Source organism: Suncus etruscus, chromosome 3, assembly GCF_024139225.1.
Source record: "Suncus etruscus isolate mSunEtr1 chromosome 3, mSunEtr1.pri.cur, whole genome shotgun sequence".
NCBI lineage: Eukaryota > Metazoa > Chordata > Mammalia > Eulipotyphla > Soricidae > Suncus > Suncus etruscus.
The window spans coordinates 64,161,342-64,176,834 of NC_064850.1; the positions used below are offsets into that span (position 1 = coordinate 64,161,342).

Here is a 15,493-nt window from a genome sequence, read left to right on the forward strand (position 1 = left end):
ATGCATGTGCATGAAAATATAAAAAAAATACTATGCCTTCAATGTTTAAGGAGATTGCTTTGTGTACTGCTATAAAATGTTATAATGTACTGCAATCTGGAGACTTGTGGACAAAGTAATTGTACATGAGTTCTGTTTTTTCTTTTTTTTTTTTTTTGGTTTTTGGGCCACACCCGTTTGACGCTCAGGGGTTACTCCTGGCTAAGCGCTCAGAAATCGCCCCTGGCTTGGAGGGGACCATATGGGACGCCAGGGGATCGAACCGCAGTCCGTTCCTTGGCAAGCGCTTGCAAGGCAGACACCTTACCTCCAGCGCCACCTACCCGGCCCCTGTTTTATCTTTCTTAATGTTCTTTGACTGTAAGTTCAAAATTTAGGCGTCAGCAAGGGAATTTCTTCTGATAACTCTGTATATGGGTGATTGTCCTTCCCCTGTAACTTTTCCTTATCCTCCTTATCCTCTTTCTTTGAATAATTAATATCATAATTAAAAATAAGAAATTTAAAAAAAATCAAAGACTCATTGTCAAACTAGGTTCTGAAGTCAAATCTGCCAGAGTTAAAATTTTGATTTTATTATTGGCTCTGTGACCTTGGACAAGAAATTTACCATTGGTCAACTTCTATTTTTTGGTCTGTAAAATGGTAATAAATAGAACTGGGTAACTCAGAATGTCTAAGCAGGCTATCCACACAGTTATGCTTTTAGGGGCAACACTTAATGGTGCTCAGGAGCTATTCCTGGCTCTGTGCCCAGGGAGCCAGATGGGATAGTAGAGATCAAACCCAGATCCCATGCAAGGTAGACATGTCATAGTAGTAGGGAACTTTACTGATCTTATTCTGTTCCATACACTTGTGATCGGGCTGAAACGATAGGAGAGGTGCTCTTATCAAGCCACTTATAAGATGGCTTTTTTTTGTTTGTTTTTTGGGTCACACTGGCAGCACTCAGGGGTTACTCTGGCTCTACACTCAGAAATCGCTCCTGGCAGGCTCGGGGGACCGTATGAGATGCCGGGATTCAAACCAACCGTCCTTCTGCATGAAGGCAAACGCCCTACCTCCATGCTATCTCTTCGGCCCAAGATGACTTAGTTTCAATTCTCACAACAATATTTACAAGACTACATTTCTGGGTTTCTGTTGACACTAGAAATATAATCTATAATAAAATTTATTATACACACACATATAAATATCTTACACAAAATCAGAACCTCAGAGGCCTGTCACTAGCCCAATTTTGCAAAAACTATGTAAAATAAATGAGCTCAGCTCTTCCCATTCGAACCATATATTCTCCCAGAAGATGATCGAAACGTTCTGGATAAACATTTGGCAACAAACTCACGTGTATGATTTCCCAGAACCTGTTTGACCATAAGCAAACAGACAGGTATTATAGCCATCGAAGGCCCGTTGGAGGAGAGGGGCCGCCAGTGTCGTGTACACAGTGCTCTGACTGGCATAGTCAGCCTGGCTTTCATCAAAGGACCAAAAGGAAACATCATAAGCAAAATGATAAACTTGTTTCATGTCCAGATGCTCCACAGCTATTTCTTTCCCCTTCTGGAAGACCACTTGGGATGCTTTTTCCATTTTCTCTCTTTAAAAAAAAAAGCACAGAGAAAACATAGCACATTATTGTAATTATCTGGAGAATTATCTCACAGAATTCAAGAAGTAACACAAAACTAAGCAAGAGAATGTTTCAGCTTCAAATGGAAAATATAGGACAGCAAAAAGAATGTTAGACAGTTTTAAGAATATACTTCCTCTAATTCCATGTGACCCCCACAAAAGAAAACCGAGTTCCAGATTTTTTCTCCCTAATTTTTTTTTTTTTTGGTTTTTGGGTCACACCCAGCAGCACTCAGGGATTACTCCTGGCAGGCTCGGGGGACCATATAGGCTGCCAGGATTCAAACCACTGTCCTTCTGCAGGCAAAGCAAACACTACCTCCATGCTCTCTCTCCGGCCCCTTTTCTTTCTTATTTTATTTTTGGTGTTTGGGTCACACTCAGCAACGCTCAGGGGTTACTCCTGGCTCTGCACGCAGAAGTCGCTCTTGGCAGGCATGGGGGACCATATGGGATGCTGGGATCCGAACCACCATCTGTTCGAATCAGCTGCGTGCCAGGCAAACACCCTACAGCTGTGCTATCTCTCCGGCCTATCTTCTTTATTTTTATTTGTGTTTGGGGGGGCTGTCAAAATTTCATGCCTGTAAGGCATTCACTTCATTTAGCCACATTCCCAAACTCCAGAACTCCAGATTTCTTACCCAGAAAAGCTATGCTACTTTTTTTTTTTTTTTTTTTTTTTTGGTTTTTTGGGCCACACCCAGTAACGCTCAGGGGTTACTCCTGGCTATGTGCTCAGAAGTTGCTCCTGGCTTGGGGGACCATATGGGACACCGGGGGATCGAACCGCGGTCCGTCCAAGGTTAGCGCAGGCAAGGCAGGCACCTTACCTTTAGCGCCACCGCCCGGCCCCAGCTATGCTACTTTTATAGAATTTTCCAACTTTTTCTTTTTCTCTTGATCACTGCCTATTTCAAGTGCAACTTCTGTCACTTTTCTGTGCTATTCCAGTTTAAATCTAAAAAACTTGCTAAAATATATAGAAACTTTAGCAAGACCGAGCAATAGCACAGTGAGTAGGGTTTTGCTTTATCGGAGACCATCTGGGTGCAATCCCGACATCCCCTATAGTTTGCCAGGAGTGACTCCAGAAAGCAAAGCTAGGAGTAACTGCTGAGCACCAATGAGTGTGGCCCCAAAATAAAACAAAAAAACCTTTGAAAGCACAAATCTACATAAAGAGTGACAGCACAGCAGTAGAGGTAGAGTGTTTGCCTTGCACGTCCCTGATGGACCTGGATTTGATTCCCGCCATCCTATAGGGTCTCAAGCCTGCCAGGAGGGATTTCTGAGTACAGAGCCAGGAGTAACCCCTGAGCGCTGCTGGGTGTGCCCCCCCCCAAAAAAAAAAAAAAGAGAGGGAGAGAATAAAAAAAAAATACAGTTTTAACAAACTCTGAAACTAAATCCTAAATCTCTTGGTTACTTGCTGTTGGCACTATTAATCCAACCCTATTAATTCAGCATTATAAATTAATTACACTTCTCTGCCCTAAATTATCTGCCTAAAAATCATAGGTCTTGTGTCCAAGTACCTGTCTTGCATATAGCTGACCCTGGCTCAACTCCTTGCAATGAGCACCACCAGGATTGATTGATCCCTGAGTACAGAGCTAGGAGTAAGCCCTGAGCACCACTGGGTGTGACCAAAATCCACCCTCGTTTTTTTCTAAATAAACAAACAGGTGTGAATACCTTGTGCTGAAGGGGCGGACACGAACTGCAACTGTCACTTGACTGTTCTCTACCTTTAAGGAGTCCAAGTCTGCCAGAAAGCTCTGAGCCATGGTTTCCTCTGTGGACCTGAGTGTGACTTCCTGGGCCCTCTCAGGTCTGTCTGAAGGATGGGCACATTGTGATTTAGGTCTGCCTTGTGGGCCGGAAATCCTATCTCTCAGTATGGAGACAGCGGGACTCTTAGGCTTCGGGGTGCTGCACTTTGGCGTCCACCTGCACTCCGAAGCACATTTTGCAGGTGTTGTTTTTTCAAAGCTTCCCAATTTGTCTGCTTGTTTTACATCCTTCCTGACTCTTGCAGGTTGGAAGTTTCCTGTTCCAGGCACTTGGCCGACTCCCTTGCTCTCAGCTGCTTTGGGGAGATTCTGACGCTGGGATCCACCAGGTGCTCTGTTACTCAAACCCTTGGGAGAACCAGGTTCATTTGCCCTGCTGGGCACTAAAAATGTTCCTTCGCATTTTTTATCAACCAGCCTGTCTTTGGGGTCATCAGCTAACGGCCCGAGAGCTGTTGTGAGAGAGTCTTTATCAGCCATCACAAGCTTCACATTTGTGCTTAGAACATTTGTGTGTTCTCCTTCCCCCTCCTGTGCTGTTTTTTGCTTTTCTTCCTGCCCTGTTTTAGTGTGACCTAAGGGAAGCTGAATTTCTGGGGGGTTTTCAGTGGTGTCTCCCAGCTGTTCATCTGGCAAAAGTGAGTCTTTGCTCCTGGTAGTCCGCCTCCGAAGTGTCAGTTTCTCTCCAGAGTCCGGGAGAAGAGGAGCACTTCTGGGTTTCTTACAGGCGGAAATAACGTAAGTGTCTCTGATATGATTTGCCAACCTCCGTGACGGCTCAGCCTTTGCCTGCTCTGACATAGAAGACTTCAAATGTGGCTTAAGTCTGTTGCTGTGGGTGAGGCCATGTAGATACGGAGTCTTCTGGGAAGAGGGAGTACTGAGGACGTGGGTGCTGTCTCTTGCCTTTGTCCAAGAAACTGGCATGGTGGTAGGAAGTTGCTTTTCTGGAAAATGTGGGTGCAACACTTCAAAATCTTCTTTGGATGTTCACTGGATTCACGGCCTCTTGTGCCACTTTGCAAAAATATTTTCTAAGTGACAAAAATCATATATTTAAAAAATTAGAATGCATAGACTACCCACAGGTTTCAAAATTAAGAGAAAAATACAAGAAACTTCCAATTAAACCTAAGTTCCCAGAGGATATCTTAAAATCAGTCACACTTTCTACCAAAAACCCATTATCTCTATACAGACAAGCATCTACCTTAGCGCTTATGCCCAACAAATATTACAAATAATACTTGTATTCTTTTTATATATTAAATATATAGAATAAATATTAATAATAAAGAAGACCCTTGTTATGGGGTAGGCCCTCTGATACTAGGAATTTCAAAGACAAGACCACCATTTTATTCTCTCAGAAACCCATACAAGGATATCAAATACACCAAGCAACTAAAAGGATATAAAGTATATATCAGGGAAAATAGGAGACAGGAAGGCTCAGTGCAGGTGGTGCTGTGGAGATCTGCAGCACCTGATCAAAACCAGAGATTGAACTCAAGCTCCCACATGAAGAGCATGCAATGCAGCCCTTCAGGCCTTATCTTCACCGCCCCTTCCCTTTTTAGAGTTAATTTAGTGCCACACCTGATGGTGCTCAGGGCTTATTCCTGACTCTGTGCAGAGATCACTTTTGAAGGTGTTTGGAAACTCTTATCAGATACACATAAGGCAAGCACCCTACCCACTGTACTCACCAGTCCCAGACTCTGACCCCTTTTTTTTAAAGCACCCCCAGCTTGGGAAGAGAGACCAAAAGAAGCCTAAGCAGTGGTCCTCAAACTATGGCCCGTGGGCCACATATTGTATTTGTATCTGTTTTGTTTCTTCATTGCAAAATAAGATATATGCAGTGTGCATAAGAATTCGTTCATAAATTTTGTTTTTACTATAGTCAGACCCTCCAATGGTCTGAGGGACAGTGAACTGGCCCCCTGTTTAAAAAGTTTGAGGACCCCTGCAAGAGTCAGGCATTTTTTCTTTTTTCTTGGCTTTTTGGATCACACCTGATGGCGCTCAGGGTTTACTCCTGGTTCTGTGCTCAGAAATCGGTCCTGGTAGGCACGGGGGACCATGTGGAATGCCGGGATTTGAACTTAAGTCTGTCCTGGATCGGCTGTGTGCAAGGCAAAAGCCCTACCGCTGTGTTATCTCTCCGGCCCCGCAGGCGTTTTTCTAACCCTTACTGGGGGGGAAAAAACCCATCTGGTGGAGATATAAGTGGTATCACAAGACATATTATTCCCAAAAAGAACCAGAGTCCAATTGTACTAAGAAAAAAAGGCGCAAAGTTCACAGCCTGCCTGTCTTCGGGCACCCAGCCAGCAAAGCCCACACAGGTGTGTGTCTGCAAACCACATCACCAAAATTACACTAAAGTTTAAAGTGACAGCAGCAGTGGGACAGGGGTCATGCTCCTTTTATCACGCAACTGCACCCAATTTGGTTGTATTTGTGGCCTTGACGTTTGCAGGCCAGGGTCTACCCTGGAAAAATGATGCTTGCTCAAACTATTTCCTTACTCTTACTAAGGAATTGATTAACACAAGCTGTTGGGTTTATTGTTTTTGGTTTCTTTTGTAAGTCAATCTCTTAAAGATCTACATAAACATCATGGTCCTTATACAACTTTCCTTGAATTTTAAGTTCCTCCCACAAACCCAGGGAGGGGAAGTAGAGCATCTCCCTAATAATGGGACTAAATGTTAAGATCACAGAAGATGCTGGACAGAGTCGGGGGTCTTTGTTGGGGAAAACCTAACTGTCTGATTTTAAAGGGGGCTGCAGGAATACGAGGAAAACAGGACACCCCAACCAAAATCTCCCTGGCCAGACTCCCTGGGCAGTGACAACCTAACATACCTCCAAATGCCACTTGCCAGGGCGAGACACAGCACCAGGTGAAAGGTGTGTGGCCCAGCGGCCCTGAAATTCGGTGTTGAAGGCTCCGCCTGTCTCCGGAGACCACCCTCCTCCTCCTCGGCGAGCCGGAACTGGAAGGGAAACCGAATCAGCGGTCGCTCTTAGAAAAACAGCCTACAAAGCCCCAAAAGCAAGCAGCAGCAACTCGCCCCAGGGTGGCCGTCCAGGAAGATGCCAAACCATCCGGCCCAATTCCGCGGCCACCGCAATTTGAACGGGGACGCCGCCTTCTGATTGGCTGCTGAGGTTGCCCGCCCCCGGAAGCGCCGGTGATTGGACAGCTGAGACGCTCAACAGACTCGCCGCCCCGCCTTCGTCTCCTAGGCGACAGGTGGGCGGTCTCACTGTTCAGTGAGGGAATGCTGGAGTTTCCTTTGAAATCTTTGTGTTCCCGGGTTGGAGAGGTAGCGTGGAGGTAGGGCGTTTGCCTTGCATGTAGAAGGTCAGTGGTTCGAATCCAGGCATCTCATATGGTCCCCCGAGCCTACCAGGGAGCGATTTCTGAGTGTAGAGCCAGGAGTAATACCCTCTGAGCACAGTTGGGTGTGACCCCAAAATAAATAAATAAATAAATAAATAAATAAATAAATAAATAAATAAATAAATAAATAAATAAAAAGTCCTTGTGTTTCAACCCTTCCTTGCGGGTTTATTCTTGTTTATTTATTTATTTATTTAGTTAGTTTGGCTTTTGTTTTGGGTAGGATGGACTTAAGAGCAATGCTTGGCTGGGACGGCCATCCTACCCCAAAACAAAAGCCAAACTAAATAAATAAATAAATAAATAAATAAATAAATAAATAAATAAATAAATAAGAATAAATCCTCGAGGAGGGTGGGTTACTGATGGAATCCTATAAAGGATTTTAAGTGTGAAGAGAGACAGTGACATTCCCATTGATTCCCCAATATTAAGGAAGCATGATGCTCATCACATCAAAGACATAAAAATTATAATTTTTCTACAAGTTTATCACACATTTTCTAGTGCTTTGGGTGTAAATAAAGCATGGAACACAATATATGTACAATACATAAATAAAAAATAAAAAGTTTATTTTCCTTTAACCCTGAAAAAAATCTTCTAAGAGTGTTATTTCAGGTTCGAAGATGAGAGAGTTGATAAGCTTGTGAAAGATCTAACTAGCACAACTAATAAGAGGTGTGACTAGAATTAGAAGCCAATGTCATGTGATTTAAACCCAGTGCTGCTGCTGTTTGGAGTTTTCTGATTTTGTTTTGATTTTTGGTGTGTGATTTTTGGTTGTTAATGGATTGTTTGGTTGGTTGTTTTGGGTCACCTGAACCTGATCTCAGCAGTGCATAGGTGGTGGGGTTCTGTCAATTTCAGCAGAACATGGGTGCAGGGACCAGGATCTCCTACAGGCAAAGCTGCTCTTCTGCCATCATCTGTTTCTGCAGCCCTTTACTTACCATGGTTTTGTTTTGTTTTGTTTCGGTTTTGTTTTGGTTTTGGGGCCACACCAAGCATGTCTTCAGAGGTTACTCCTGGCTCTGCACTCAAGAATCACTCCTGACATGCGTAGGACACCATATGGGATGCCAGGAATCAAACCGTGGTTGTTTGCGTGCAAGGCAAATGTCCTACCCACTGTGCTATCACTCCGACCCCTAACTACAGTTTTTTTTTTTGGTTTATTTGTTTGTTTTTGTTTGTTTGTTTTTGTTTGATTTGGTTTGGGGGGCCACACCTGGTCAGTGCTCAGGGGTTATTCCTGGCTCTGTGCTCAAAAATTGCTCCTTGCAGGCTCAGGGGACCATATGGGATGCCGGGATTCGAACCACCTTTTGTCCCGGGCTGGCTTCGTACAAGGCAAACACCCTACAGCTTTGATATCTCTCCGGTCCCTCCTATCAAAGTGTTGGTTCAAAAATATTTTGAAACATGAGATTAGAGGCAAAAAAAATTTTTTGAAACATGAAAGAAAATGTTTTTGCTGTGGTGGGGGAGGGGGAGAGAGGAATTGAATCATCCTTAAAGCAAGTGCCTCACTACCCCAGCATACAATCTGCCAGACCAGTTTAGTGCTATAGCAGAGTGCCTGCTCTCCAATAATCTCCACCTTACTGCCCTCTGGGATCCCCTGCAGGTGAGCAAGCCTGCAATTAAAGATTGCAACCCCTAGGGTGGGTTGCAGGCAAGGTGAGCACCTTATTTCCTATTCTGTCTCTCCAGCCATCAATAAAACTTTTTAAATAGCAACACATGCAGATAATCAAAATATTTTCAGGGCCCGGAGAGATAGCACAGTGGTGTTTGCCTTGCAAGCAGCCGATCCAGGACTTAAGGTGGTTGGTTCGAATCCCAGCGTCCCATATGGTCCCCCGTGCCTGCCAGGAGCTATTTCTGAGCAGACAGCCAGGAGTAACCCCTGAGCACTGCCGGGTGTGGGCCCCCCCCAAAAAAAATATTTTCAATAGGAAAATAGGAAAGTAAGGAAAATCAACTACATAGAAAAATTGCATGAACGATAAAATGCTCATCTAAAATTCACTCTAAAGATTTATGCTAGGGGCCAGAGGTGATGAGTGTAAGGTACTTGCCCTGCAAGCAGCTGACCTGCTTTCAATTCCCAGCACCAAATGTGGTTTGCCCGAGCACAAACAGGAGTGATTCTTGAGTGCAGTGTCAGCCCTTGAACATGGCTGGATGTGGCCCAATCTCTCTCCCAAATTAAAAAAAAAAAATTCTAAAATATAATTAAAACCAAGTTATAAAGAAACCACTAGCAAATAGGTTAGGGTGGGAAGAGATTGAAAAAGGAAGATGGAATATAGTATTTATCAAACTATAGAATTTGAATAGTTTAGAAAAAAAAAGAGCTTTTGTTGTGGGGTTATCCAGCATTCACCCTAAACAATTATGGCTTCCTCTTTTACATGTCAAAGACTCACCTAGTGGGAAGAAGTTCTAGATAGGTCCTTTACCTCAGTTTCCCCAACCATTGGAGTGGTCTTAACTACCCAATAAATACTGTGGTCCAGTCCCAGCTAGCCTCTTCCTCTTGTTCCACATGGTGGAAAAGACCCCAGAAATGTGTTTGTTCTCTCTTTAGCCTGGTTTGGATTATTTCCTATGGTAGCCCTGCTCCAGACCTGCTTTCCCCTTTTCTTGTGGGGTTATAGTGTGTGGAGTTATTTACAATTTGTCAAGTAAATAATACAAATAGTTGTTTTAGAAAGCATGTATAATGATATATAAAAAAGAAACACAAATGTGCTCATATCCTTTGACCTAGTGACTGCAAGTGTGTTTTGGTTTTTCGGAGGAGCATGCCCAGCAATACTTAGTAGCTACTCCTAGCTCTGCACTCAGAAACCACTTCTCGTGGAGTGCTCAGGGGACCATATGGGAAGCCTGAGATCGAATCCAGGTTGGTCACATGCAACAAATACCCTTCCTGCTGTATTCTCACTATGGCTTTAAAAACCCCTTTTCAGCGACATTGCTAAAGAATGGGGATTGTTTGGGGCCGGGCGGTGGCGCTAAAGGTAAGGTGCCTGCCTTCCTTGCGCTAGCCTTGGACGGACCGTGGTTCGATCCCCTGGTGTCCCATATGGTCCCCCAAGCCAGGAGCAACTTCTGAGCGCATAGCCAGGAGTAACCCCTGAGCGTCACCGGGTGTGGCCCAAAAACCAAAAAAAAAAAAAAAAGAATGGGGATTGTTTGTGCATTTCATGGGTTCACAGCTATTACTGTAATGACACATCTGCCTTTATGAAGGATGAGGATTGGGATTTAAACTCTAGGAATAAGCACAAGGTAAAAAGTTGTTTTTTTTTTTTTGTTGTTGTTGTTTTTATCATGAACATGGTATCCCCAAACCTAGAAATATAGAGCTGGGTGAAAAGCAATCGTGAAAGGGGAAAGTGCTCATCTCAATTTTGCTTCAGTGCAATGAATAGCTTCTATACCATCAGACCTTGTCTGTTGTTTGAAAGAAGACAAGGACAGGAGATCTAGAAATTACTCTGTGCCAGGTCCATGACTGAGCCACTGAAACGAAGCTCATTTTATTTTCTGTTGAATGACTCTGAGGGGGGCAGCACCCCATTTCTGGCATGGAGAACATGGCCCTTCTCTGTTTCCCAAATCAGCTGGCAGTATTAAAAACTCTATCGTGCAGGCACGGGGACACTCTGTTACCAGGAACACAGAGGCTTTCAAAAATGCCCTTTATTTTTAAACCTGTTTTCAAATTTGATTCTAAATAATAGTTCCTCTGGGATTAGAAAGTCATAAAACCTGCCTGCTTCTCAAATTAGCTTTCTGAGCTTGGCCTTTTTCATCTGCCAAGTGAGAAGATAATACTTAGCGATTGCCAGGAAAATCCTATTATATGATAATGTGAGATGTTTTGAAAATGGTGTCATGTGACTGGTTATAAGTTGAAGTTGAACTGGGGTTTGATCCCTGGAACTGCATTGGGTTGCCCAAGCACTAGAAAAAAATATTCCCTGAGTATAGAGATAGGAGTAAGCCCTGAGAACAGCCAGGTGTGGCTCCCAAAAAGAAAATTTGAAGTTGATATATGCTTTAAAGACTTGAAGCCAGAAATTTGTGAGAATTAAAATAAAGAATTTGAAAATTACAAGCATACTACATAAAATATAAGGACTGCATAAATGTGAAAATTAGGTGTATTTTCAATAGTCTGAGATATATATATATATATAAATATATTCATATTTTTAAAGCAGTTTATTGATTGATTGATTGACTGGTTGGTTGTTCTTTGGGCCACTCCCGGCGATGCTCAGGAGTTACTCCTGGCTCTGTGCTCAAAAATTGCTCCTGGCAAGTTCGGGGGACCATATGGGATGTCAGGAATCTAACTGGGTTCGTCCCAGGTCAGTCGCATGCAAGGCAAACGCCTTACCGCTGTGCTATTTCTCCAGCCCCTATATTCAGTTTTCTAATATAACTCTATTAATATTCATAGGCGGAGGGGCTTTGGATCGCACCAGGGATCACTCCTAGTGGTGCTGAGGGAACCTTAAGCAGTACCAGGTATTCAAACCAGACAGGGTCTGTCAGATACATGCCAGACAAATGCCTTACCACTGTACTATCTTTTCTACCTTTCTATTATTATTTATTTGTTTGTTTTTAGACCACACTTGGAAGTGCTCAGAAGTTACTACTGGTTCTTCAGTCAGGAATCACTCCTGGAGACCTCAGAAGACCATATGGGATGCCAAGGATCAGCAGAATGCAAGACAAGCACCCTACCCGCTATGTTATCACTCCAGCCCCCCTACCCTAATATTTTGGTCTTAGTTTCTGATTTAATTCCCTACCAGCTTGAAGCTTTCCTTCCTTGAAGTCCTTGGTAGCTCTGATCTCAGAACACTAGGAGGGGGCCCCCTGCTACTTATGGTTAGTTCTACTCCTGTTTCCTGGCTGCGGCTTTATTTCCCCTAGGTACTTCACTACATCAAATCCCTCTTGCCTGTACCTTCAACACTCTGTAATGGGGAAATGAAGAAAGGTGCTATAGCCCCAAACAGCTCCTCTTCCTGGTCTCTAGATCTCCATCCTTCTTGGCCAGGTCCTCCAGAAATAGCGGAGTGGGAAGTTCCTTAATTCCTATGGCATAGGATAATATCTCCACCAGGATTGTAAGTTCCCAGACTGAAACATCCAGATCATTATTATAACCAAGACAAGGAACACAAGGACCATAGGGGCCCAAACAATCGGATTTCCTGTAAGCACAGAGATAGAGCTAAGGAAAAGCCACAGTAGGAATAGGGAGGAGAGTAGTGGTCTTTATGCATTCACATAGCAAATGACCTGGAGGTAGGAGGTTGACTCAGAGCCACAGGGACAAAACAAAGGACATTTGCCTTTCATAGAAGATTTATGAGTGACAGCTCTTTCTCTGCTACCTTGTGCCTACTGCCATCTGTAGTTAGCTTGTGCCCCCATTTTTCCACTGTTAACATGATCACCAAGATCACACTGAACTTCAGGATGTAGATGAGGTGACCTCTCTGAGCACTACAATGACTGCTCATCACTCCTCCTAAATTTTTTCTTGTTTATTTATTTATTTATTTATTTTGTTCGTTTGTTTGTTTTTGGGTCACACCTGGCAGTGCTCAGGAGTTCCTCCTAGCTCTGCGCTCAGAAATCGCTCCTGGCAGGCTGGGGGGGTCCATATGGATGCCAGAATTTGAACCAGCGTCCTTCTGCATGCAAGGCAAATGCCCTACCTTCATGCTATCTCTCCGGCCCCTCCTCCTAAATTTCTTTGCCAGGATTTTCTCTTCTCCTTCCTGGCACCATTGTCTTCTCTATCTCCTTCTCAGAGTCTGCTTATTGATCTTGTTCCCAGTGAAATGGAGAGCTAGAGAGCAAAGGGAAAAGAATTGTTACATTCAGGAGTTGGTGGATTTCTCAGGAAATTTAAGCTGAAGTGCTAATGTTGATAAATGTGATAATGTTGGTGAAATGAATGTGATGGCTGGAGCCCTGGTGGTCATTTTGTGTTTTGTCTTGGTTTGGTTTGTTTGGGGCCAAAGACAGTGGTGCTCAGGGGTTACTCTTGGTTCTCCACTCAGGGATCACTTCTGGAAAAGGCTCAGGGGACTATCTGAGGTGCTGAACATCAAAACCAGGTCAGCCCTGTAAAAGTCATTCTCATGAAGAGAACAAAGCCATACCACAGGAGTGGAGGAGGAGAAATTAGAAGGAAACTGGATTAGTGATAACAGAAAATTCCATATCAAAGCCAGAACTGATCACTTCTTATTTGGATTTAGTGGGGTTATTATTATTATTTTTGGAGTCTAATAATAACCAGTATAGCTCTAATTACCTACAACACAAAGTCAAAACAGATGAATAAAAAGCCCCTGAAATTTGTGGTGCTCAAGGAACCAGATGTGGTTCCCGGGACAAACCAGGGCTGGTTTCATACATGACAAGGTCTTAATCCCTCTACTCTCTACCTGGGTCCCACTTCACCTCCACTTCATCTCTTTCACAGCCTTTCCCCTTCTCTTATATTTAATCCTCAATAATTTTATTTATTTATTTATTTTTGGTTTTTGGGCCACACGTGGTGACGCTCAGGGGTTACTCCTGGCTATGCGCTCAGAAATCACTCCTGGCTTGGGGGACCATATGGACACTGAGGGATCGAACTGTGGTACATCCTAAGTTAGCTACATGCAAGGCAAATGCCCTACCATTGCACCACCATTCTGGCCCCCTCAAGAATTTTAAACCTTCAGAGTTGTCTGAGGATGACAATAATGCCTATTTGCTTCTTAGAGCTCTTGTTGGCATCTGGAGTCTCAGCAAAGACCCTCATCTAGGCGACAACACAGCCTTCTAGAATTTTCACAGCACGGACCAGACTAACAACAGATGAACTGATATTCTTGTGTGTTTTTTTTGGTGTTTCTGGCATTGGTTCTGGTTTTGCTCTGAGCTTACTCCTGGTGGTGCTTGGCAGGTTCTAGGCAGTGCTAGGTATGGAATCAGGATCAGCCTCATCAAAGTCTTTTTTGTTTGTTTGTTTGTTTGTTTGTTTTTGGGTCACACCCAACAGCATTCAGGAATTACTCCTGGCTCTGTGCTCAGAATTCTTACTTCTGGCAGGCACTGGGGATGCCAGGATTCGGACCAGGGTCCGTCCTGTGTTGGTCGTGTGGAAGGCAAATGCTTTACCATTGTGCTATTGCTCTGGCCCCAGCCTCATCAAAGTCTTAACCCCCATATTATCTATCCATGAACAAAAAGCTCTCCCAAATAACCCATACAATAGGTGGTGTGAAAATAAAAGCAAGCATTTAAGAAATTCCACCAGAGGGAGACAGAATAAAAACAGTAGAAGGAATGCTTAAGTAAATAAAGACAAGCATACCTAAAGGTGTTTAGATTATGTACAGTGAAAGAAAAATATGATCTTGGGTCAATTAATGGTCTCTTAGTATACAAAGATATTACAATTTGGTCAATTCCATAACAACTCCCTTATGTTTTTTTTTATTTTAACATGTACATTTACTTTGTCCCTCGAGCCCCCAGATTGTAATACATTATAATATTTCTTACACAAAGCACAAAGCCACAAAATTTATGCAACTCCCTTAACATTAAAAGCTGTAGTATTGGGCCCGGAGAGATAGCACAGAGGCGTTTGCCTTGCAAGCAGCCGATCCAGGACCAAAGGTGGTTGGTTCGAATCCCAGTGTCCCATATGGTCCCCCATGCCTGCCAGGAGCTATTTCTGAGCAGACAGCCAGGAGTAACCCCTGAGCACTGCCGGGTGTGGCCCCAAAAAACAAAAAAAAAAAAACCAAAACAAAAAAAGCTGTAGTATTGTTGACACAATTGATCATAATACAATAATTCATTAAGAATGAGTCAAAGAAGCACAGCAAAATGGAGGGACACTTCTACAAACTTCCTTATTTAACAAATAACAAAAGGAAGGAAAGATAAAGAGGTACTCTTTCACCAAAATACTTTATTGAACAGATCACAAAGAGGAGAAAAGATAGGATCCTTTTCCGGTTCATAAGTATGATGATCGGGTTTTCACACGCCTGTGTGGTATGTGCCTCCCTTTCAACCTTGTTACGATGTCGGCACATCACCCTTCTGAGATGAAAAAAAAAAGAGGAGAAAAGATAAAAAGTGGGAAAAATAAACAATCAACTTAAGACAGTGGACTCAGTTGTCACCGTTTGTGGGAACTAATCAGAAACCTAGTATGGTAGCAACCACAGTTACACAATGAAAGAAGGAAGAGGCCAAGAGGCCACTAAGAGTAAACAAGTAGGTAAAGAGTACTGGCCTCTTCCCAGCCTGAGAGTCCATCCTCTCATTTTTATTTTGAATATATATGGTACCCCCATGCGAACTGGTCTCTTCCCAGCCTGAGAGTCCATCCTCCCATTTTTATTTTGAATATATATGGAACGTGTGGGGGCACTAGCCCCCGTGAGGTTTTTAAAATGGAGATCAATGAGAAAAAAATACCAGTGAATGTCGCGACATACGCCAGTGCTGCATCGGCCTGCCCTCCACCCCATACACCCCCCCCCCCCTTAGTGTAGGGAGAGAAAGGGGGAAAGCCTGA

General features: G+C 43.5%; 1 protein-coding gene and 1 non-coding gene across 2 annotated transcripts in view; one reads left to right on the top strand and one right to left on the bottom strand.

Moving 5' to 3' along the window:
• Positions 1-4,367, bottom strand: part of KIF14 (kinesin family member 14) — a 50,554-nt gene extending 46,187 nt beyond the window's left edge. Inside the window, exons 1-2 of the mRNA XM_049770786.1 lie at positions 3,343-4,367; positions 1,355-1,609 (exon numbers count right to left, since the gene is read on the bottom strand). Of these exons, the coding sequence (XP_049626743.1) occupies positions 1,355-1,609; positions 3,343-4,367 (1,280 nt within the window). The remainder of the gene's footprint in view (positions 1-1,354; positions 1,610-3,342) is intronic.
• A 10,546-nt stretch (positions 4,368-14,913) lies between these two features.
• On the top strand, positions 14,914-15,018 carry LOC126005331 (small nucleolar RNA U13). The gene has a single exon (XR_007494465.1). It is a non-coding gene; the product is annotated as a small nucleolar RNA U13 (small nucleolar RNA).
• The last annotated feature ends 475 nt before the right edge of the window (positions 15,019-15,493 follow it).